At 41.2% G+C, this 24,634-nt stretch overlaps 1 protein-coding gene across 1 annotated transcript in view; it reads left to right on the top strand.

Moving 5' to 3' along the window:
- The first annotated feature begins 1,574 nt into the window (after window positions 1-1,574).
- Window positions 1,575-24,634, top strand: part of UHRF2 (ubiquitin like with PHD and ring finger domains 2) — a 202,437-nt gene continuing 179,377 nt past the window's right edge. The window contains exon 1 of the mRNA XM_069090760.1: window positions 1,575-1,878. Within this exon, the coding sequence (XP_068946861.1) occupies window positions 1,726-1,878 (153 nt within the window). The 5' untranslated portion in view covers window positions 1,575-1,725. The remainder of the gene's footprint in view (window positions 1,879-24,634) is intronic.

Genomic DNA, 24,634 nt, shown 5'->3' with positions numbered 1-24,634 from the left:
TAAAATAGGGGTAATAATATGCCCTCCCTCATAGAGTGGTTATAAGGACCAAATGAGATAAATATGTAAAGCACTATACAAATATTACCCATTATTACTAGCTATGATGTGAACAGAAACATCACATTATTCTGTGACTTTTTGTCCTTTCTGGTTCAATGAAAATGCCCACTCATGTCCAGTGATGCTGGATACATGCTTTGCATTTTTTCCAGTAATTACTAATAAGTCGTTCTTTTCATAGTAATTAGAACCAACCCCCACGCTGCCAAAATCTCATGGATTTTAATTCAGGTGAGGTTTTTTTCCTCCCTCATTTGGCAAAATATGCCTAGTTTTAAATGTTAATCAATCTGAGATGAAAGTTGTTTTTTTTTTTTAATTTGTGTATTTCCTCCTTCTTCCTAAGGAGATATATAATACATAGTTTCATTTGAAACCTCCAGTTAGGTGTTATGCAAGGCCTATTTCTGAGAACGCCATTCCCCAATAGGCCCTCCTGGCTTTGCTTTCTTCCTTGGCAGTTGGTGGCTCTGAGCGTGTGGTTTAAAAATGTTAACAGTTGGGGGAAAAATAAGCCTTTTCCACGAGCCTATCCCTTCAACCGCTTTGGAAAGAAACGAAAACTCCTTGGGAAATCTGGGGGGATAGCACGGCGGGATTTTCCCCGACTAGCGGGCGCCCAGCTGTGCCAAGCCGGCGGCCTCGGCCTGGCCTGTGGCGGGAAATCCCAGGAGCCTGCCGCGAGGGCAGGGGCATGGCTGGGTGAAGGAGAAAGGGAGAGAGTGGCTCTACAGGGACCTCGGACAGGGTCAGGGGAGGAAAGTCGGGCCGCCCGGCCTAGCGCTCAGTTCTGGTTCGTTTACGGAGAAATTTGGGACCCTCCGACGTCCCCTCCTCTGGGGCCCAAGGAAGGAACACGTGCACACCCAGCGGGCCGAAGTGCCTTTTGTTTGCTGGGGAGTTTTCACTGGAAGGGAAAACCCAGGCCCCTGAGGGCCCATAGTCTGCTCAGGAGGAGGGGGTGGAGTGCTGCACACCCCCGGGAGCCAAAACGCGAGCTTAAGAGAGAGGAACTGGCGCGCGGGCGTGTGCTTCTGAGGCCTGGGGGCGGGGCGGAGGCGGGGCGGGACTGGCCTCGCTGGCCCCGCCCCGATCTTCCGCCTGCAGCCCCACAGGTCACTTTCTTCTGTCCGTCCGTCGCTTCGTGGGCTGCTGTTTCTTTAAGGCTGGATCCGCACGGATCTCGCGAGAACCGATTGGCGCCGTGACCTCCATGTGAGAGCAGCAAGCTCTTCATAAACAGTCCCAGTCAGTCCGGTCCGCTAAGGCTCCTTCCTATTTTTAAAGCCGCGGCGGCGTAAGCATTGTCAGTCTCTCCTCCGGCTCTTCGCTCTCGCCTCCTCCCAGTTCCGGCTGTTTCGCTCCTCCTCCTTCCCCCTCCTTCGCTTCCTCCCCCCTCCCCGCCCTGTGGGGTGTGCGCGCTCGGGGTACCGCCGGCCGCCACCGCCGAGTGCTCCGGGCGCTTCGCGCACGCTCTCGCTCGCGCACTCCCTCGCGCGCTCGGGGTCCCCAGGGGCTGGGGAGGCGCGCGGTGGGGGCGTGAGAGCCTCGGCCGAGAGGAGGGGGAGACAAAGAGGGGAGGCACCGGCGCCCCCGCTGGTTCCCGGCTCTGCTCCGCACCTCCTCCCTCCCGTCGGCACCCCCACCCCCTCTCGGGTCAGGATGTGGATCCAGGTCCGCACCATAGACGGCACCGAGACGCGGACCATCGACGACCTGTCGCGTCTCACCAAGATCGAGACATTACGGGAGAAGATCCGGGAGCTGTTCAACGTGGCCCCGGACCGCCAGCGCCTCTTCTACCGGGGCAAGCAGGTGAGAGATGCTCCGGCCCTGGGACTGTCGTCCCTCCTTCCTCGCCTCGTACCTGGGCACCTGTCTTCCCCGCCGTCCCCCGGCCCTCTGCCTCCAGGTGCGCAGGGAGGCCGCAGCATCGCCCAAGCCTCACCTGGGGCTGGCGGGGGGCGGGGAGGGGGGACCTACTAGAGACCTAGGAGTCACAAGGTTGGACGCTGCAGGGCATGCTTCCAGTTTCTCGTTTTGTGCTGTAGGACCCCACAGCTGGGGAGAAGGGAAGCGGCAGGGAAGGGGGAAGTCCCGCTCCTGCGCACCTGTGGACCAGGTCCATCCTTGTGCTGGTCCTGCCCGCCCAGCTCGCCTGGGGCAGGAGGCTGGCAGCTGAACTTAGTCAGGTGGGGAAGGTGGAGAGAGGGAGGGCTGGGAAGGCAGGCTCTGCCCTTCTGGATTTGGCGGGTCCCTGGCTTCCCTCTGCATCGGTGGGGCTGCTGCAGTAGCAGCAACACCAGCACCCCCGCCCCCCCAGCACACGCGCGCGCGCAAACACACTCACTCCCACCCACCTTCCTCGCCCTGGTACAATAATGAAGGTGGTGTGGAGGTTGTGGGCATGAATGGTACAGATGTAGAGACCATGTGTCGGGGGCTTTTCCTGGGGTACCTAGGAGGCTCTCTCGTGGGATCTACTTGGAGGTGTAGAGGAAGAGGAAACCCTAGCCTAGACTTTCTTTTTCCCTAGGCCCCACCCGGGCTTTCGTGTGTTTGTGGGGGGCGGGGGGGGATAATGGCAGGGGGAAGCCCATCCGGAAAGTGCTGGCTAGGAAGTACCGGGGGTGGGTGAAGCAGGCACGTGTTCTAGGCTGCTGCACTCGAGTGAGGTGAGGGAGCGAAATGGGGAGGGGGAGGAGGAGGAGGGAAACACGGCGGGGTTTTGAGCATCAGGTTTTTCCCTTAGCTCCATGTGTAGGCCGTGTTTAAAAAAATTTTTTTAACCCTTCCGCATGAAAACAAATGAGGCTCCGCCACCTCCCTGGACAGACACCCTCTCTTTGGAAGAGAGCTCTGCCCTTTGGGACCAGCGGTAGAGTTTTTCCTTATTTTTTTTTTTCTCATTGCTGAATAGAGGAAGGGTTTGGTGGGGTGGGGCACTTCTGGGCTGTGGATGGGAATACATCCTATTTTCCTTACCCATTTCCAATTCTAGCTGTGCCTTCCCACTTCAGGTAATGTTTTGAGGGTCTTAGGCCAATTTGAAGCAAGTTCATTGGATATGTTGACTGCTGTCTTCGCTGTATGTATATAGGTAAACCTTTGAGTCTGACCCCTATGAGTCACTGCCAACTCCCACCGTATAAGCCTATCCCCCTTTTAATGGTTTTTTTATGTTGTTTTCAACCCTTGAAAATAGTTGTAATATTAAGACACCCCCCCGATTGTGAGTATATTCTTCTCTCACTGTCCCCCCCCCAAAAAAATTGACTGCTTCTTCCACCCCCACTGGGCTTTGTATCCCCAAATCTCTTCATATTGATTGGACCAGCTGTTCCGAATTGCCAGAAATCTACTTCACCTGTGCTACTCACCGTTTCTTCCGTCACTGCTCAGCTGAGAGGTTAAAAGTTCTCTCTCCTTTCAAACTGTTTTGCATTTCTCTTGTTTTTTTTCCTTCTTTCAGTCAGAAAGTGTTAATTGCTTAGCATATGCCAGGTACAAAGAAAGGCAAAAACACTGCCCTCAAGGAGCTCTCATTTCAATAAGTGTTAAAGTTAGAGACAGGCTTATTTTGGTCTTGATACGTATCTCCTGCACTTTAAAAAAAATTCAGTGCTTGTTACATAGTAAACCTATAATAAAAGCTTTTTGTTTTAATGGGGGGGGGGGGGAGAGGGAGAAGCAGTTTTCCCTACAGTTAGATAGGGTCTGAATGATTTGTGATTCCTTTTTTAGATTTGCTTTCGCTATTCTTCTGCCCTTATTTTTATGTACTTGGAGAATGAATGGTTTTATCTCTTGACAATGTCAAGTTTGTAGAAGAAAATACAAACTCTTGTCATTTTAAAGCCCTTCAGGATTTGGTCCCAGCCTACTTTTCCAGGGTGATTACACATTACTCTCTCCTCCTGCATTTTCTGGTCCAACCAAACTGGTGATCCTCAAATGATAGTCCATCTCTGTTTTCTGTACTTTTACACTGGCTGACCCTCATTCTTGGAATGCACTGCTCTGCCTCTTAAAATCCATTTATTCTTGTTCAAATTTGTTTCAGTCTCAGTTTGACTCTTCATGATGCCATTTGTGGTTTTCTTGGCAAAGATATTGAAGTGGTTTACCATTTCCTTCTACAGCTGATCTTGCAGATGAGGAAACTGAGACAAACAGGTGACTTGCCCAGAGTCACACAGCCAGTAAGTGTCTGAGGCCATGTTTGAACTTGGGTCTTCCAGACTCCAGGCCTAGTACTCTATCCACTTCCCCACCTAGCTGCCCTTAAAATTCATAGTTACCTTCAAAGTTCAGCTCAAGTACCACCATAGCTCACCTACCTCCTCAGCACCCCCTAGAAATTGTACTTATGTGTTTTTAAAAAAAAAATGTTCTCCATAATAGAACGTTAGTCCATTGAATTCAAGGAATGTTTTGTTTGTCTTTGTGTCCCCAGGATGGAGCCTGGCACAGAATAGGCACTTAATAAATGCTGGCTGTTGATTTAATTTACTTTTTTAAGTTGCTACCTGAGCGTATTTTTAGTATTAAGTATTTGGTCCTTTTTTTGGTAAGTTATTTTTGTTTTGTCAGGTAGCTGTGAAAGGCCCAAACATAATAACTCAGTAACTTGACCTCTAGTGTTTAAGGCAAGGGTGGGGAACCTGCAGCATTGAGGCCACACATGGCATTCTAGGTCCTTGGGTGAAGCCTTTTGACTGAGTTCAGGTTTTATAGAACAAAATCCTTTTATTAAGGGGATTTGATCTCTGAAGTTGGATTCCACTGAATCAAACTTTAACTAAAGGGTGGGACTTGAGGACCTGGAGGACCACGTGTGACCTCAAGGCTACAGGTTCCCTACTCCTGGCTTAAGGCTTATGAGTGTTTTGCCCATCCCACCCCTTGGAGGTATATAAGTATATAAGCTAGGTCCCTGTTAGTGCAAATGAGGATCCTGTGAAGTGGTTGCATTATTTGAATTTGAATTGCATGTTTCCATTGGGCTTGAACTGACAGGACCAATCATATTACATAATTATAACTAGTGTAAATTTAAATTCGTATAACCATGTTGGGATCCATCAGTCATGCTAATTGGGAGGTAGAGGTATTATCATCATTTCCTAGCTGAAGAAAACAAGGCTTGGAACTTAAGTGACTTGTCCAGGATCCGAAAGCTCTTAAGGGCTGGTGCCAGGTAGGTGGTCAAGCCCAGGACTCTATTCACTTGGATTCATGTGTTTTGTTTTGTTTTGTTTTTTGCTTTAAAAGGTGGCTTCCAACTAAACCAAATCTAGTTAAGCAAAATCTGCAGGATATGTTCTAATAATATATTTTGTTAGGAAGCTCATACATATTTTTTAAAAATACTGAACCTTTTAATCTTAAATTTCAAAAGTTGTGGATAAACTTAATTTTTAGGCTTTATAAACAAGTTAATGCATTTCAGATGTAAGGAATACTATAAACAAAGATGGAGCTAGAAGGATGCTGTATGTGTACAAGGTTATGGCAAAAGGTTCATTTTGTGCTATAGTTTAGGGCACTGGGAGAGAATCATGAAGGCTAGAAAGGTAAGTGCTAGATTGTGGAGTGCTTCCGAGTACCAAGCTAAGGTATTTGGACTTTAAATTCAGTAAACAGTTGGTGGAAAGGTTTTGAGCAGAAGGGAAGAACTATCAGATCTGTTGTTAGGAGGATTGATCTAGCAACGGTGTAAAAGATGAATTGGGACTGGGTATGAGAAATTGGAGGCAGGCAGGCTAGTGAGGAGGCTGCTGGCTGATAATAGTGGAAATAAAATGGGAGGGCAAAAGTGTGAGAAATTGTGGAGGTGGCAAGTTTCATTCCCAGTAGTCAGTATTTATTAAGCGCCCTGCTGTGTGTACCAGACACTATGCTAAGAGCCGAGGACACAAAGAAGGACACAAGATAGTCCCTGCCCTCGAGGAACTCACTGTTTAGTGGAGGAGACAACATGCAAACAACTCTGTACAAATAGATCAAGGTGAGGCACTAGAATTAAGAAATTTGGAACAGCTTCTTGAAGGAGGTGAGATTTAAGCTGGGATTTGAAGAGTCCAGATAGAGGAGGTGAGGAGGAAGAATGTTCTAGGTGTGGGGTACAGCCAGTGAAAATGCTTCCTTGGGGGATAGAGTGTATCTTGTGAGAAACAGCAAGGAAGCCAGTGTCACTGGAAAGGGGTAGTGAGGTATAAGAGGACTGGAAAGATCTGGAGTGACTTGAATTGACTTTGAATGCCAAACAGGATTTTTTATTTGATTCTGGAAGTGATAGGGAGCAATTAGAGTTTATTGAGCAGGGATATGATATTATGGGGCCTTTGCTTTTGTTAGATGGAAATAAAAGTAGAGTGAAGATGCAAAAATTTAAGTACTATCAATTTATTAGCTTGGTGAGTAGTAGCCATTAAACTGGGTCAGTGAATTCTCAGTAGTCAAAGACCTGAGTGATTAGATGTTTTATAGTGATTAACAAGAAGACAGAGCAAAGTCTCAAGCAACACACGGTGTGTCTTCTGATTGAGTAGAAGTTTTAATGAGGAGGTGGAATGTGTAATCTCAGCCCCTTTACCATTAGATCATTGGAAGATGAGATCAGTTCTCAGGTGATGGCATCAGTCTGCAGGTGAGGTTACCTGAGTAAACTTGCAAGGATAAGGAACAATGACGGGGAATATTAAATCTAGCTTAAGTCTTAACAAAAAATTAAAATCATGTATGTCTATTACACCATAATATTTAATCAAGTTGAAGTAATGATTACAGAAGCAAAAATGTGGTGAATAAAAAATTTGCGTCACTGTGAACCCATCATGAGTTTCTTAAGAATTTATCAAAGCCAAGGGGTGGCCAGGTAATACAGTGAGTAAGAGCACCGGCCCCAGAGTCGAGATGACCTGGGATCGAATCCGGGCTCATATACTTACCACCACACTCAGAAATAACTGGCCATGTAACCTTGAGCAAGTTACTTAGCCCCAATTGCTTAAAAAAAAAAAAAAGAATTTATCAAAGCCAAAAGGCAATTATGAAACCTAGGATTAGAAGAGCCCCATAACATGGCACCAGTACCTGATTGATTCATTTGTTTAATTCAGTTATATTGTAGTTGTTGAGTCATTTCTGACTCTTTGTGATATTTGACAAAGTACTGGAGTGATTTGCCTTTTCCTTCCCCAGTTCATCTTACAGAGGAAACTGAAGCAAGCTGGGTTAAGTGACTTGCCTAAGATCACACAGTAAGTATCTGTAGCAGCAAGCACCCCAAACGTCCCCAGGGTTTGCTGCCACCACAGGTTCTTAGATCTGCTTTGATAAAGGAAAGCAACTCAAAATGGGTTAACAAGCTTACTTTAATCAGTCAAATATGTATCGTTTACCTAGTTCAGGGGAAAAAGGTCAGCACCCAGAACTTCAGAATATCAAGACAGAAACAGATCAAGTAGACAGCTTTCCAAACTGTCCAACCATTACATCCATACCAAATCAACATCTGGGTTTCAACATCTGGGTTTTTCAAAGCCGAGCGGGGGCTCTCAACAACGGCTTCCCAGAATCCAGATCAAATCACAGAACACTTCTTAAAAGTGAGCCCCAAAACAAAGCTACACATCAGGGCTTATATAGCCTTCTCCTGGCTCAGAGAATGTAACAACCTTATTGACCCACTGGCCAATCAAGAAGTATCTACTGAAAAACAAGCCTCTCACCCCAGGCTCTAGGTGCACTTTAGCCTAGGGGCAGGGAAGATCTTAAAAATTTACATTCCCATTACAGTATCTGAGGCTGGATTTGAACTTGGGAAGATGAATCTTCCTTACTCCAGGCCTTGAACTTTATCCACTGTGCCATCTATAGGGTTGTCTGTGTTTAGTTTGGGCTTCTTTTTGCTCATTCTAATGCTGTGTAACCCCAATATATGGGAATAGGCACTGACAAAATTTTATCCCAGATAGTCTACTTTAATGGACCTAATTTAAGAGGAGATGGCCCCCAAACCATTAGGCTTAATCTTACAACGATTTAACTTTTGGTCTTTGAGACCACCCATGACAGATACATTGACAAATTCTGTTGGGGGCAGCCCTCTTTAATAATTAGGCATTACAGTAAGGGTAGGGGGAGAAGTGCACAGAGAAGGAAGGGAAGAAGGATGGAAAGCTGAAGATTTGTCTCTTTTCTACCCATTCACCATGTCCATTTCATCAGCACGTGATTTCTTAGAACTCAGATATCTTAGGCAGTCACTTGGTTTCCAAAACCATCTTTTGGATACCTATCTTCTCCTAGAAGATCTTCTCTGTATCAGGTTACTTGCAGAGATTCTTAGATGTTTCTGCAGAATCTTTTGCAAAACAGACCTAGATAGATTAAGTACACCTTCCTAAATTTGATTTTCTGATTACCAGCTTAAGCATCAGGAATCCATAATTTACTCCAAAACTTCAGAGAATTTAAGGCTTTTCATCTCAACTTACCTAAACCTTGTACCTCATAAGGACACTGCTATCAATTAGATAAAGGGATAATCTTAAAAAGACATCCATGAGGGCCTGACTTGTAAGATGACCCCTCTAGTAAAGATGAATATTTATCACAGTAGATATGTAAGCTAGGGTGTATAAAAAGAAAGTCTTCAGTTTTGCTACTTACATAAGTTAAAAAAAATTTTTTTATATATGAACACACAATTCTTAAAGAGATTAGGATTTGGAATTGATATTATTCATTTAGCTTGGTGTTTTTAATATGATCCTGAAATAAGTCAGATGTTTTAATGTTTAACTGATTTTAAGGACAATGAGTCTTAATTTCCCCATTAGGAGGAGAGTATCCCTGTGTTAATCAAAAAACAGTGGGATATAGGTATTGTGCCAACTAATGAAGTATAAGTTAAAGAGCATCCAAGGTTTCAGTTTGGAAGACCTGTTAGCTAAATGCCCAGTAGGTATCACTTGGTATTAGGGGGTTGGGAGAGAGGGAGGAGTGGGCTACCTGTAGGAGTTCCCAGATGCCTTGCATTCAAGGGAAAGGGAGTCCTCGGGAATCTCCAGGGACAAAGCACCATCTAGAAAGCTTGAAGTAGTGGTAAAATAACAGGAAATTTTGGCATGAGGGAAAAGTGCTTTTTACAGAGGTCAAACAGTGACCCTAGCAAGTGGATGGCATAGAGAAGAATTTACAATATACTCAAATGTTTCTATTTTAATCAATATTAGCAATGGATTTAGCACTTCTCCAAATGGGTGCTATGAGTAACCTTCCTTGAGTATAGAAATTTGATATAAAAGGAAAAAGGAGGGATATAGTTATAATATCAAGGCTTCCCTAAAGGGCACAGACTGACTTGACGTAACAGGGAAAAATTTAGTTTTGTTTGATTCCTAGGCATGAGTCATATTTATTAGCCAATAAGGTAGAAAAATTCCACATTTATTTACAGGTATTGTAATCAGGTTCAGAATTAACCAGATGGGAAATTTTCCTGTTTAGAGATGGGGAAATGGAGTGAAAAGGATCCTACCTTTGTCCATGCCAAAGTTGTCCTCTCAACTTTCCCCAGGGACATATATCTACCTGGAGCAGTTCACAGACTGTATTGCCTTTGGGCAGCTCATGGCATTACTCTTGAATGGTGAACTATTGGCTTCATGATAATTTAGACAGTCGTAGCTGAAATAACAATTTAAAACAATATTGTATTAAAACCTCTTGAGATTACCTTATATAGCAAAATTTCACTGATCACAAAGCAAGGTTAGGACAGTTATCTTTGTTTTCATAATCACAAATCATAAAGTCACTTTTATACTTTAAGAAAACTAGTGAGCTCTCCCCTAACATCTCAGGATACCAGTAACATTTTAGGACTATGGTAAGATTGTTAACTGCCTATTAATTATTTATCTCATCTTAACATAGCAATTTAAATCACACTGAAGTTTCTTATGTACAGAATTTTAAATAAGGTTAAAATGTACTACTTAGAAATGAGGTAGAAGCAGAGAGACTATTATTTTCTGTATGTTCTTTCATCAGAATATCTTCTACTTTTACTAATGAGATCAGTAGGCTTATGTCATATGTTCTAAACAGCTCCTTCCACAAATTAGCAAGATTTACCCCATGGTTTTTCATCTTAAAATAGTTACCTAGATAATAAGAAGTTAAGACGTCATGATTCTTAGGGCAGTGTTGTATAATGGGCAGAGATATGAATTGAATCTTTGTAATTTCTAAATGGACTCATGATTTCATATGGATGTAGAGAAACTTAAAATATATTGTATTACACTCAACTAAAATTAAATTATCACACTCTAGCCTGGGTGTGGGGCTAGTTCTTGAAATCTAAAAGTACTGAAGTTTTGCCCTGTTGACAGTATGTTGCAAGATTCTAGTGCTGTTTCTCATATATAATCACTTTAAACCATTAGCAGGGATGGTAAGATTTTAAGACTGTGTTTCACAAATATGGACATCTTAAAAGATCTTTGCTATATTAGATTTACAGAAAATTATTACCGTTGTCTGTTTCTAAATAGTTTTCAAATATTTTTACATTATTCTTTCAACAATTGAACCTATAATCTAAGAGAATCTAGGTTAAAAGAATTTACTTTTCTAACAATATTTGTAATATGATGATTTGCTAAAGTTATTAGGCACCATGTAAGGTACTTCACAATGATTATATTATTTGGTCTTCCCAACAATCCTAGGGGGTAGGTGTTACTTTTATCCACTTTTTTGTCGTTCACTTACTTTAGTCATATCCCCTTCTTCATGACCCCATTTAGGTTTTTGGTTTTTTTTTTTGGTAAAGTTACTGGTAGTGATATGCCATTTCTTCTCAAGCTCATCTTACAGACGGGGAAATTGAGGCCTACAGGGTTTTGACTTGTCCAGAGTCACACAGCCAGAGCATCTGGGGTGGGATTTAAACTCAGGAAGATGAGTCTTCCTGATTCCGGTCCCAGAATTCCATCCCCTGCCCGCCTAGCTGCCCTTTACCCATTTTACAGATTAATTCTCTCTCAAGAACTTTGAAATTGATTGTGTGACATGGGAGACACTGGTATAGGACTGCTAAGCATGGTGTTCCCATATCAAAGAAGGTGCTGTGCTTCATGAGCAAAACAGAACTGAAAAGCTCAGGAGAAACCAAGTTGGGCCAACTTAGAGAATCCACCCCACATGTTCACATGGACTATTTTGTATCTGACCTCTGGTAGAATATTCTGAGCTCGTATTGGTCTGATCAACTACAGATGCACTGAAATTTTGACTCTAGCATAGTGATGTCATTTTGGTCCTCTTCAAGAGAATGAAGGACAACAACCAACCAACAGGTTAATAAGCCAAGATAAATAAGTACTAATTTGCCACAATTACCTTAATAGGGAAACACATCTCACCTTAAATTAGTGTTAAAATAAACCTTAATCAAATTAAGTCAAGTTTATAATGACAAATCAAAACCTCAGTTTATTCAGGGCCATTATCATACCAGCACTTTTAAATCTAAAGCCTAGTGTTAGCCATTTGACTTATTTTCAAAGACTGAATAAAGCACTTGATTTGTATTAGTTATTCCCCTTAGCTGTCCTTATTACATTTAAAAACATGATTTTAAAATACTTTGGCTGCATATGTGTTAAAAAAAATCTTTTATATGACTATATCTTTAGATCTTTGTTCCTGGTGTTCACTTCAGTTCACAAAACATTCCTGCAGATTTAAGTTTACTTTTATTTTTATGTTGGTCACAAGTCTTTCTTTTGGTGAAGGTAGTTTCTTAAGAGACAAATTCAAACTGCTGTTGCTGAAAATTCACTGACACCCACAGAGCCATTTGCAGTCTTCTTATGGATACTTGCAAACAGGTTCAAATCCCATTTTTTTCCTCTTAACCTCTTTAAAATAATAAATAAGTCACACTCTGGGGAAAGAGCAATTAAAAGATGATGCACTGTTTACTTTTCAGAATTCACAGTTTTCTCTGTAGATTGAGTATTCCCTTTCTTTAAATTACTGAGGTGTAATATTCTGTAATTTCCAAATTAAGAAAGATGCATTTTTTAATTCTTCACATTTCTCATACAGTGGTTTTACAATGTTTTTCATTTGTTTCAGTTTTGTCTGACTCTTGTGACCCCATTTGGCAAAGATGCTGGAGTTGTTTGCCATTTCCTTCTCCAGATCATTTTACAGATGAGGAACCTGAGACCAACAAGATTAAATGACTTTCCTAGATTCACAATGCTAGTGAATGTCTGAGGCCATATTTGAACTCAGGAAGAAGAGTTTTCCTGACTCTAGGCCTGGCACTCTCCATTGTGCCATACAGTTTTAAATATTAATTTTTGACTTTCTAAATAGATTGTATTAAAAACCAATACGTAGAAATATTGATCAAAATATGCTTCAAAGACAAACTTATTTTTACAGTTTTTAAACACATTGCCCCGATGTCAAATATTGGGTGACAACATGAAAATTTAGTTCAACTGCAATAATCTATATCTAATATTTCACAGGACTAGTTTTTATCTTGCAGGCTATCTTTATTCCTCAGATCCTTCTTTGTGTAATGTCTATTCCACAAATATACCCACCTCTTATTTTTACAGTCCTTAAAAATATAGCCTTCTGTCAGAAAGTAGGAACATCTAACTTGGGCCCCAGGTTGTTTTTCTTTTTCCATGTCTTTTCCCTCATAGACCCATTGGACTGTATCTTTTAACTCAACAAATTTTCTTGTGCCACCCTGGGCATTGCTTTAAAAAATGTTACTTAATTTTTGGTTGAGACTGGATGACAAAGCTAAATTAATATTTAAAACCAATTTTGCTTAAGCTAACTTATTAAAAGTAAGGGTAGTTTCACTCTCCCAAAAGTTGCTCCTTAATTTAAACAAAACTTTCCTTTCGTGGTTAAGAAGAAAGTTCAGGGGCATCCAGGTAGCACAGTGAGTAAGATTACCAGCCCCAGAGTCGGTTATGACCTGGGATCGAATCCGGGCTCAGACACTTAGCACCCACCCAGAAACACCTGGCTGTGTAACCTTGAACAAGTTACTTAGTCCCAATTGCTTAAAAAAATTTTAAAAAAAGAAGAAAGTTCAGATTGTAAACCGTCTTTGAAATCTTACCGAAGCTGATTTGAAACTAGAGTAGAAAAGCCTTTCGCTAAAACAGTAAAAGCAGGGTGTATTTGATTTTTTTCTTCTAAAATTTACTTTTGAGGTACCACAGAGACAATTGGTTCATAATTTGAACAAGCAGTAAGGCAAATATACACTTGCTATAAGCAACTTTTAGTTCATATTAAAATATAGACAATACAATAAGCCTAAGAAAGAAGTTCTACCATTATCCCTTACACCAAAATCCTAGTTAAAACTTGGTTTCTGTCTTCCATGTGAAGAGAACAGAGGAATGAAAAAGTTAGTGATATCTAATGGACATCATTGCACCTGGCTGATTTGGGGGCAGGGGCAGGGGGAAGGATGTCAGCAGTGAGTCACTCATGTTCAAATTGTCTGATGTAGGGAGGGGTAAAAGGTGGAGAAGGCAAGGCATCAGAAAAGGGTAGGCAGGCATTATTGGCACATAATTTGATGGCACACTATCTTTGTCATTGCTAATTGAACCAAGAGTTTTCTTTGATTCCAGGATAAAAGGAATGTTTCTAGAGGTGGTTCCTTTTGGCACACTAATTTGGGACTCTATAATTTTTCTGCAACTTGTATTTTGATGCTGGATAAATTTTGAACTGCAAACTGTTAGAAATATTTGAAATATTACTTTTGCTTTCTCTTTAGTTGACCAGACTGCAGAAAAGAGAACAATTTCTTACACTTAGTTGTTCTAATAAGGAGTCAGTTTGCTTAAAACAAAAATTGATAAGGTTTAAGGACTCTATAGCTTTTTCCTGCACATATAGAGGGAATTTTTCTTGTAGTACATGTTATTCTACCTACAGGATTTTTTTCTGAATGTAGGAGAAATGGTTCTTTTATCTCTATTTGTAAGAAATGTTATTGTATCTGCAACAAGAATTCTCCTAATTGCTGGAGGGATTGTTCTAAATGTGATAGGGATTTATCTAGACTAGGGATTTCACTACATTATTACAAGATAGTGCTACAGATTAACAAACAGAAACACTTGCTCGTGAAGCTCCAAAACCCTTGTCTCTAATTTGTATTCTGGGTTCCTGTCCAAAGAATCAGGTGATTCAGCTGCATCCCTTGGCCCTTGGCCTGATGGATTCAGGGTTCTTCTGGGGCTTAGTTCTATATGAACTTAGAAAACCCTACCAAGGGGGGGATACTCCTGAGAGGACACAGAGTTTTGCCTACTGTTTCTTTCTACAATTGGGCTCAAAGGGCCATACTTCCCTAGTGTAGGTATGGCTCTCAATAGATTATCTCCTTGTCTGGGTACCCAGGAAAGACCAGGAAAAAGTGAGTTCATTCATTACACACACCTACACACACCCCTACCTCCCACTTAGCTCTCACTAACATAAGTCATATTAGCTGGGGGAGCTGTTTTAGAGTTCTGCTCTTTTAGGCTTTTTGCCAGAGTACCAAAAGAAAGAAAGAAATTCTTGTGTCTTTTTACAAAACTTCCCAAGTTAGATTTATTCCTTTCAAAAAATTTCTTTTTTGTGTAGTACTGTTAAATCCCAGAAAATTCTGATCCCAGGCAGTAGTCTGGGCAGGGTTTGACTGATTTTTAACAATATGGTGAGTATGTTTATTCCTTAGGGAACTGACTGGGGACTCTGAAAGATTGAAAAGTGAGATTTACCTGGCTTAGAGTGGCGAGGGGGATCTGTTCTTGGGGCAGTCCTCTGGAAAAATCCCTCAGAGACAGTTTTTCACTGGAGCACTCTAGGGGTCATTAATTCAGAAGCCCTGTGTTTGAGTCTAACTAGCTGCATGACTGTGGGACAGGCAAGTTAACTTCTGAGCCTCGGTATCTTCCTTTATAAAATTAGGAAAATAATACTTATGAACAGGAATGTTGCAGGGAGAAGAGTTCTTCAAATTATATTGTGTTCTGTAAGCTTAAACTATTTATTATTAGGCTTGTATATCCTAACTTGATTAGCCACAAATAGCATTTGGTGGCTCAACTCTCTTTAAAATACCATTTCTCATTTTTTCAGTATTGGTATCTCTTTTAACCTTGGAAAAGTTAAAGGAGAAACCAGATGTTCGAAATTGTTGAATCAACAAGCTTAATTTCCAAGGTTCATAAGATTTAGAGCTAGAAGAGACTTTATAGTTAATCTAGTCCAACCTTCCCCCCTTTTTAGAAAGTTAAAAAATTATGTGGGTTTTGTTCCTTCTTTTCTGACTATTCCAGAGAGTATTATATCTGGATGGTTATTGTGCCACAAGTTGCTAAAAAAAAAAAAAAAAAGATTTGGGGAGGCAGGAAAGGAAGGAACTGAGGAGGGAAGATAAGAGAAATGTAAAAAAAAAAAAAGATAGGCATGACAAAATCTTAGTGGAAAAAGACATCAAGGCATCCATTCATACTTCAAAAAAAAAACATATATAACATACTTAAATCATCAACTAACCTTTGCTTGAAGACTTAAGTGAGAAAGTAGCTCCCAAGATTGTCCATTCCATTCTTGGATAGCTGTAGTCTTTGTTTACCTCAAGCCTAAATATGCTGTTTGATCACTTTCATTATCACTATTCCTAGTTGTTGCCTCTGGAGTCATGTAGAATAAGTATTCCATTCCTCTTCTTTTTGACAGCCTGTCATTTTTTCCTCCTTGAAGAAAAAGTAGGCCTGATGGCCCTTTACCATCCTGGTCACTCTTCTCTTGATGCTCTTCAAGTTATCAGTTTCCTGCCTAAAATTTGACATACTGATTGAAAACATTTCAGATGTAAACTGAACAGGATGGTACAATTGTACTATCTCCATAGACCTGACACTACACCTCTCTTCTTACATTACCTTTATAGGCTACTATAAAACACTGTTGACCCAAATTGAACTTGTTCACAAAACCCCCAGAACTTTTTTTTCCTCAAATGCTTTATTAACTTCTGATTTACAGCATTCATTTCCACCAGATTTTGAGTTACAAATCTTCTCCCCGTTTTTCCCCTACCCACGGCTCCAAAATAGCAGTCCCACAGGATATCCCCTCCTCCAGTCTGCTCTCTCCCATATTTTCTCCCATACCCCTTTTGACTTCTCCAGTGGATCTCTGTGCCCCAGTGCCTGTATATCTTATTTCCCAATTACATGTAAAATAGTATTAATAATAGTGTGTGTGTGTGTGTGTGTGTGTGTGTGTATATTGAATATTTGATTTTAAAACTTTGAATTCCAGATTCATTCCCTTCCTCCCTTGTCACCCACCCTTACTGGGAAGATAAGCAGTTCAGTATAGGTTGTACATGTGTGGCTAATGCAAAACAGTAGCATAGCAGATATATTGTAAAGGACTGACTATATTTCCCTCCCTCCTATCCTACCTCCCATTTGTTCTATTCTCTTTGATCCCATCCCTTTTCAAAAGTGGATGCTTCCAACTTCCCTCCCCCCCAGCCTGCCCTCCCTTCCATCATCCCCCTTCATCCCCTTACCCCCTTACTCTCCTGGAGGGTGAGATACCCTGTTTTAGTGTGTATTTCATTCCCTCCTCAAGCCAAATTTAATGGGAATAAGGTTGACCCATTCCCTTTTGCCTTCCTATCCTTCCCCTCCAATGTAACCATTTTCCCTTGCCTCTTCTATATGAGATAGTTACCCCATTCTGTCTCTCCCCATCTCCTCTCATTGTATTCCTCTCTCACCTCTTAATTTCACCTTTTAAGTATCATCTCTTCCTGTTAAATTGGTCCTGTGCCCTCTAGCTATGTATATCTGTAAATATATATACACACATTCACATATGTATTCATATGCCCATATACCCTCATATATAGACATATATATATACATATATATATATATACATATATATATATATATATATTTCTATTCCCTTCACCTACTGAGAAAAGTTTCATAAATTACAATTATTGTTTTTCCATGTAGGAATGTTAATAGTTCAACTTTGATAAGTTCCTTATGATTTCTTTTCCCTGTTTACCTTCTCATGTTTCTCTTGCTTCTTGTATCTGAATGTCAAATTTTCTATTCAACTCTGTTTTTTTCATCAAGAATGCTTGAAAGTCTTCTATTCCACTGAATGACCATATTTTCCCCTGAAACATGATACTCAGTTTTGCTGGGTAGGTGACTCTTGGTTTTAATCCCAGTTCCTTTGACCTCCGGAATATCATATTCCAAGCCCTTCGATCCCTCAGTGTAGAAGCTGCCAGATCCTGGGTTATCCTGATTGTGTTTCCACTATTCAAATTGTTTCTTCCGGGCTGCTTGTAATATCCTCTCCTTAATCTGGGAATTCCGGAACCTGGCTATAATATTCCTAGGAGTTTTCTTTTTGGGATCTTTTTCAGGAGGTGATCGGTGGATTCTTTCAACCTCTATTTTGCCCTCTGGTTCTAAAACATCGGGACAGTTTTCTTTGAGAACTTCCTGGAGGATGATTTCTAGATTCTTACTTTGATCGTGGCTTTCAGGTAGTCCAATAATTTTTAAATTATTTCTCCTGGATCTATTTTCCAGGTCAATGTTTTTTCCCATGAGATATTTCACATTGTCTTCTATTCTTTCATTTGTTTGGATTTGTTTAATGGCATCTTGATTTCTCATAAAGTCATTAGCTTCCATTTGCTCCAATCTAATTCTGAAGCAATGATTCTCCTCATTGAGCTTTTGAGATTCTTTTTCCATCAGGCAAATTCGGCTTTTTAAGGCATTCTTCTCCTCATTGCCTTTTTGAGCCTCTTTTGCCATTTCAGTTAGTCTATTTTTTAAGGTGTGATTTTCTTCAGTCAGGCTGTTGACTCTCATTTCATAATTTTCTTGCATCGTTCTCATTTCTCTTCCCAATTTTTCCCTCACTTCTCTTACCTGCTTCTTAAGGTCCTCTATGGCCTGTAACCAGCTTGTATTTTCCTTTGGAGCTTTTGGTGCAGGAGTTCTGACTTCACTGTCTTCCTCCTGTTCCATTCTTTCCTCCTTTTTGTCCCCAAATAGGAGTGTAATGTTGGAATCTTCTGTCTGCTTTGTTTCCTTTGCCTGCTGATGTTGCCCGTCAGTCACTTGACCCCTGGGCTTTTTGCCACAGTAGGACTCTGCCACCAGACAGGGGAGCTTTCGTCCCAAACGCTGGGGTTTTCTCAGCTACCGGAGTTATTAGATGGGTGCCTTCTCTGAGGTCTCCACACATTCTGACAAGCTGGACACACACCCCAGGACCTCCACCCTAGACTGCAATCCAGATCCAAGCAGGTTAAAGCAAGAGCAATTACCCCTCAGACTGGTCATTTGGTCCCCCTACACTCTGCAGGCCAGGAGCTGAAGCTGCCATATGGCAGTGGCTATGCCACAGCCCTCACGGGCTTCTCACCCCGGGGGCAAAAGCCACGCACTCCCACTTACTGGGTCCCAGAGTCCAGACTGCACTGACCTCTCACTTTGTCCTTTGTGTCTGTGTGTTGATAAATCTGGAAACAGACACAGCTGCTGCTGATCTGGAGTCCCTCTGACTGGCTGCTGGTCAGGCCCTCCCTGGAGCTAAAGCCTTGGCGTTGGGCTGGGCTTGCCTCGGCTCCCAGAGCGATGCTCTGGCTGATTCCTGCCGGGCTGTCCTCAGCGGGAAGTTAGTTTCTCTTGTGTCATTTTGTGGGTTTTGTAGCTCCAAAGTTTGTTCAGAGTCCCCTTTTACATGGATTGGGGAAGGTGGAAGCCGGAGCCCATGCTTCTTGACGCCCCCAGAACTTTTTTAAATGAATTGCTCTTTATACTTTTACTTATGAAATTGACTTTTAACCCAAGTCTGAGACCTAACATGTCTTAATAAAATTCCATCTTTCACGGTTTCATTTTTTACGTTATCTCCAGGGTTTAGCACAGTTCCTAGCATATAGTAGGTGTATAAGTGCTTATTAATGGATTTTATTAGATGTAGCCTACCTCCACAAAGTTCCACACTCAATATGTAGAGCTGACTATGGATCCTTGAGTTATGCCCCTGTAGTATAAACTCTGGTATATTTTACCATGCTGGAAGGGTTTTGAGTGTTACTTCAGGCCACTCCTTCTTTCCTCAATGAGTTTACTGCCTGGCTTCCAGTCTTTCTCTCCTCCTCAACTTCTGCCCTCATGCTAAGGGTTTTTCAATATGCATATTGATACTCCTTCAAGCAGCATGGTTTTACATGACCTGTTCCATCTCACCTCAACCATACACAAAGATGTGCTTGTTCTTGCTATCACCCACAAAAGTGTCACCTCCATATTCATGAATTGCCTTTTTTCTGGTCAGTCTATTGCCATTCTATCTGACCCTCTGCCTTCCAACCTTAAACTCTGTTCTTCATCCCCACCATGTCCTCCAGTTCCTCAGTCTCTCACTTCTTTCCTGGCCATCAGTCCTGCACTAGTTACTCTCTTCTTTTTCTTTCTTGAAACAAACCTTGGTGAACCAATTCAACTCTTACTCTCCTCATTTGAATCCCTTGCCCCCCTATGATATCAGTGATCTTGCCCTGCCTAACCTTGGATCACTTCCATCATCTGCTGCTACTCCTAGCTGTGTGCTGCCAAACAGATGGAGAAAATCACATAGCATGTTGACTGAATCTACTACAAATGATGTTATATACCTCAACAGGGCTCTCACTGCTGCAAGGAAATCCTTTTAAACCTAGATATCTTCGATTATTTGCTCCTTTATCCCTCCTCTCACTGAAAGAGTTATCTTTATCCTTGTCTAGGCTCAGTTCCCTTATTTATAAAAGAGATCTTATTCCATTTCATGTTCAAGATTGTTTCCTCCATCAGCTCCTCTCTTACTTCTCTTCAGTCTTCCTGTCTAATGGTTGCTTCCCTATTGCCTACAAAGATGCCCAAGTCTCTCTTCTCTTCAAAAAACCCTCCCTTGATTGATCAATTCATCACTGCTGTCCTCTCATTTCCTCCCTTTTTCAGCTAAACTTTTTGAGAAAGCTATCCTGTGATAGAAGTGCCTCCTCTTCCTTTTCTCTCACTCTCAACTCTTTATATTCTGGCTTCTGATATCATCATTCAACTGACATTTCTCTCTCTAGAGTTACTAACAATCTCTTATTTGCCAAATATGATGGGCTGTTCTCAATCTTCAACCTCTGGACCTCTCTACAGCCTTTGCCATTTTTGATCACCTTCTCCTTGATACACTCTTCATCTCTTCCTACTCCAATTCATCTTCCACTCAGTTGTCAAAGTGATCTTCTTAAAATACAGGTTGAACCACATCATTCCTCTATTCAGTCAGCTCCAGTGACTCCCTAACAAATATAACATCTTCTGTTTGTCTTTTAAAACCCCTCATAACCTGGCTTTTTGCTACCTTTCCTGTCTTCTTATTTATGTTCTTGCTTTCCACCACATGCTTTTAAGATCCAGTGACACTGGCCTCCCATTTCCTGATTCCAGGAATTTTCACTAGCTATCTCCCATGCATGGAATGCTCTTTCTCACCTCCGCTCTGCTTCCTGGTTCCCAGAAGTCCCAGCTAAAATCCCTTCTATAGGAATCTTTTACCAATCCTTTTAAGTCTAGTGCTTTTTCTCTGTTGATTTTTTCCATTTTAACTTGGATGTAGTTTGTATATAGTTATTTACATATTAGATGGCACAGTGTATAGAGTGCTGGGCCTGGATTCAGGAAGACTTGTTTTCCTGAGTTCAAATCCAGCCTCAGACACTAACTAGCTATGTGACCTTGGGTAGGTCACTTAATCCTGTTGCCTCAGTTTTCTCATCTGTAAAATAAGCGGGAGAAGGAAATGGTAAATCACTTTAGTGGTTCTCTTTGTCAAGAAAACCCCAAATGGAGTCATAAAGGGTCAAACACAACTGAACAACCACCCCCATTATAAATTACTTGATGGGAGTGACTGCCTTTTACTTTCTTTTCTATCCCCAGTGCTTGGCACATAGAAGATGTTTCATAAATGTTCCTTGGTGACAAACTACATCTATTTTATAAGAACCATCTGAGCTAAATATGGAGAGGTTCATTGCTTGAGCTTGACCATTTGGTGATTAAATTCTTTGTCCTTGGAAACCCATGAAAAACATACAAAATGGCCCTCATTCCTGTATGAATTCTTTTTGCTTCTTCATTGACAATGACAGTGGTGGTAAAAGGGGTCAAAGGTCCTAAGAATCTCAATTTTTAGACCATCTATAAAGTACCTGTTCATATTCATAAATGTCAGATCCTTTTCCAGTGACTAACCAGTGATCATACAATTAGAGAAACTGAATGACATGTTTGACTGGCTAAAAATAAAAAATTAGAATTAATGAAAAATAATTTAGTAAGTTCTTATTTATCTATGTACTGTGCTAAAGATTGGGATTTAAACATCCAAACTGAGTAAGTTCCTGCCCTAATGGAATTTACATTCTAATTGAGGAAGACAAATCCTTGGTGAGTGGTAGGATTATCAGGGAATAGGGATTTGATCACATGAGCATTCTGTTGACACATTTTGGAAGCAGTGGTGCTGTTTTAATTGCTTTTCCCTGAGCAGGAAGTAGGGTGTCTAAACTCTTCTGGGAATGGCCAGATCATTCGGATGTGAAGGTGAAGCATGGGTTGGTATGGGGTTAGTCCAGAGCCAGGTAGATCTAGTGGAGGAGGTTAACATGTACTTATTCAGTCCTCAGCCAAGTTGGTGGTTCCCAGGAGAGTTCTTAGGATGAGTGGATTAACTTCTCCAGAGAGATACTGAATCCTGGATTCCAGAGGTGTGGTGGGAAGGGTGCTGGTACATGTGGTGAGAAGCATGACACTGGTGGCAGGTAGATAATAAGGCTTAGATGTCATGCAAAGGCAAATAAAGTCTCACTAATTCCCCAGCTTCTCATTGACTTTATTCCTTTTATTATTATATTAACAGAGGATAGGTTGCAATCTTCATCATTGGAAGGAGAGACCAAAACATCAGTGATGTTCTGATTGGTGAATGGATCCTGGTTAACTGTATGGGCCCCAGAGTAGGAGTTCCAGAGCTGAAAGGTCAATTCCTCAAAAGCATTCACTTCTCAAGCCTGATGGCAATGTGGTACAGCCTTGGGGACTCTTCTTCAAATGTGAATCAATCAGATCTTTAAAAATAGAATGTATGTATATGCAAACTTGTCACATAATAAGGCACTGTAATAAAGAAGCTTGACTAAATGTTAACCAGGAGACAAAAAAGTTGCAGCCAGATAAAAAGATGGCTCACTGTTTCTCCTTGGCAATTAATGGAGTTGGCAGAACTGGTTTTATCATGCATTTGAGGACAACAAAAAACATCCTTTTGGGGACTCTTGGTCATTTTATATTGCAATACTCAAGATATCTGCTTGGGGAAAAAAGACATAATGATAATTGCTGCTTGTAGAAGGTGAAGTTGAGAAAAAACTGGCCAAGATTCTCTAAATCAACACTTAAACTTTTTATACCTTAATTTTTTTTCTTACCTTCATTTATGAATCTCCCTCCCTCTTCTATTCAGCAAGTCATCCATTATAAAAAAGAAAGGGGAGAGGGAGTTTAAAATGCACAAATTAGTGATGAAATATGCAGTAGTCTAAACTCTACATTCTTCCACCTCTGTAAAGAAGGGAGAAAGGTGCATTTTCTCTTCTCTAGCATTCAACTTCTTGACATTAGCTAGATGATATAGTGAATAAAGTACTAGACTGGGAGTCAGAAAGATCAGAGCTCAAATTTCTTTGAGATAGTTAATAGCTGTGTAGTCCTGGACAAGTCACAACTTTCCTATAGGCATCAGTTTCATCATAAGTTTTAAAATGGGATGGCTAATAGACTTCACAAAGATTATTATAAGGATCAAATGAAATATATTTAAAGTGGTTTACAGACTTTAAAGTGCTGTATGATTTAGGTATAATTGTACAGCCTTAAACTTTGATTTTTTTTTTGTTCTGTCCATTTACAGTCATAGCTATTGTATATATTTTTTCACATTTCTTGCTTGATTTTGCTCAGTTTTCCTTTGTTTAAAAAAATCTTCATATAAGTTCTTCATTGTGCCTTAGCATGTGGTAGTATTCTATTTTATTAATGTATAATACAACAAGCATTTATTAAGCTTTTACTATGTCAGGCACTGTGCTAAGGTTTGAAATACAAAGAAGCAACCTCTTTTCTCAAGAAACTTACAGTCTAATAGGGGAAGAAACGACACATGAAAGGGAGCTGGAAAAGGCCAGGGGAAGTACTTGTGCTAGGCAAGTCAACAAAAGTCCAAAGAGTAAGAAGCACAACCTAGAACCTAATGAAGCATGACTTGTCTGGGCCTTTCCTTGAAATGTACTGACCTCCCTATTCCTGAGGAGATTCTCAGTGGCTAGTGGGAGAAAGGGGCTGGCATGGTGCAGGGATGTGCCACAGTGAAAAGGCCCTACGTGCTAAGGGAAGTTCCAGGGTGAGAAGGTAGCTGAATCATGCTGGCAGAGTCCAGAGTCAGCAGCACAGTCAGGAGATGTTCCACAGTTTGCTTAGCCATTCCTCAATTGATGGGTGTCTACTTTATGTCCACATCTTTATACCTCCCCCAACACACACACACACACACATGCACACACACAGCTATAAATATTTTGGTATATATGAGAATTTTCTTTGATATCTTTGGAATATGTAATTATGGGATAAAGGCTGCTGCTTTTTTTTGGAGGGGGGAAGGCAGTACAATTGGGGTTAAGTGACTTGCCCAAGGTCACATGGCTAGCCAGTGTTAAGTGTCTGAGTCTGGATTTGAACTCAGGTTCTCCTGACTCCAGGGCTGGTGTTCTGTTCACAGCGCCACCTAGCTGCCTCCATTCACACTACACCTTTGAGTCAACTCTGACTCAAGGTTGCCAAGTCAGCCTGCTCTTCCACAGAGTGAGTCATTGCAGAGATCAGTCCAACTCTCGGATGCCTTTGTCCTTTTTTGGAGAGGGTGGGGGGGGCCTTATGACATCCTTGACCTTTTTCCCTCCTCTAATCCTCAAGATCCTCAGAACTGTGTCTCCTTTGAAATAGTCTTCCTGTGACAGAGTCATCTAGTACACTTGCTCTTCCTACCTCGATTGGTTATTTGTTTCCTCGGGGACTGTTACTAGGAGTCCAAACATGTCAGCTGCATTGTTACAGAAATCCCTACAGATATTTTTTGCTTTTTATCAGTTTGCTGTATTTCCAGTTTCATCCTTAAATACCTCCTAATTTTAATTCATTGGATCTGTCATCAGACTTTCAGTAAATGTTTTCCCTCCAGTACATCCTTCTGTTTCAGGTAATTTTGTCAATAATCAAATGCCCATCTGCATATGATTGTACAAAGAAATTATATTATAAAGTGGCATTTCTCTTGCCTGCCA

This window comes from Petaurus breviceps, unplaced genomic scaffold (assembly GCF_028583685.1).
Source record: "Petaurus breviceps papuanus isolate PSGF00001 unplaced genomic scaffold, PetGlider_PUasm1.0 187, whole genome shotgun sequence".
Taxonomy (NCBI): Eukaryota; Metazoa; Chordata; class Mammalia; order Diprotodontia; family Petauridae; genus Petaurus; species Petaurus breviceps.
Note: the sequence above shows the minus strand (reverse complement) of the source record. Positions and strands in the feature narration are given on the sequence as shown.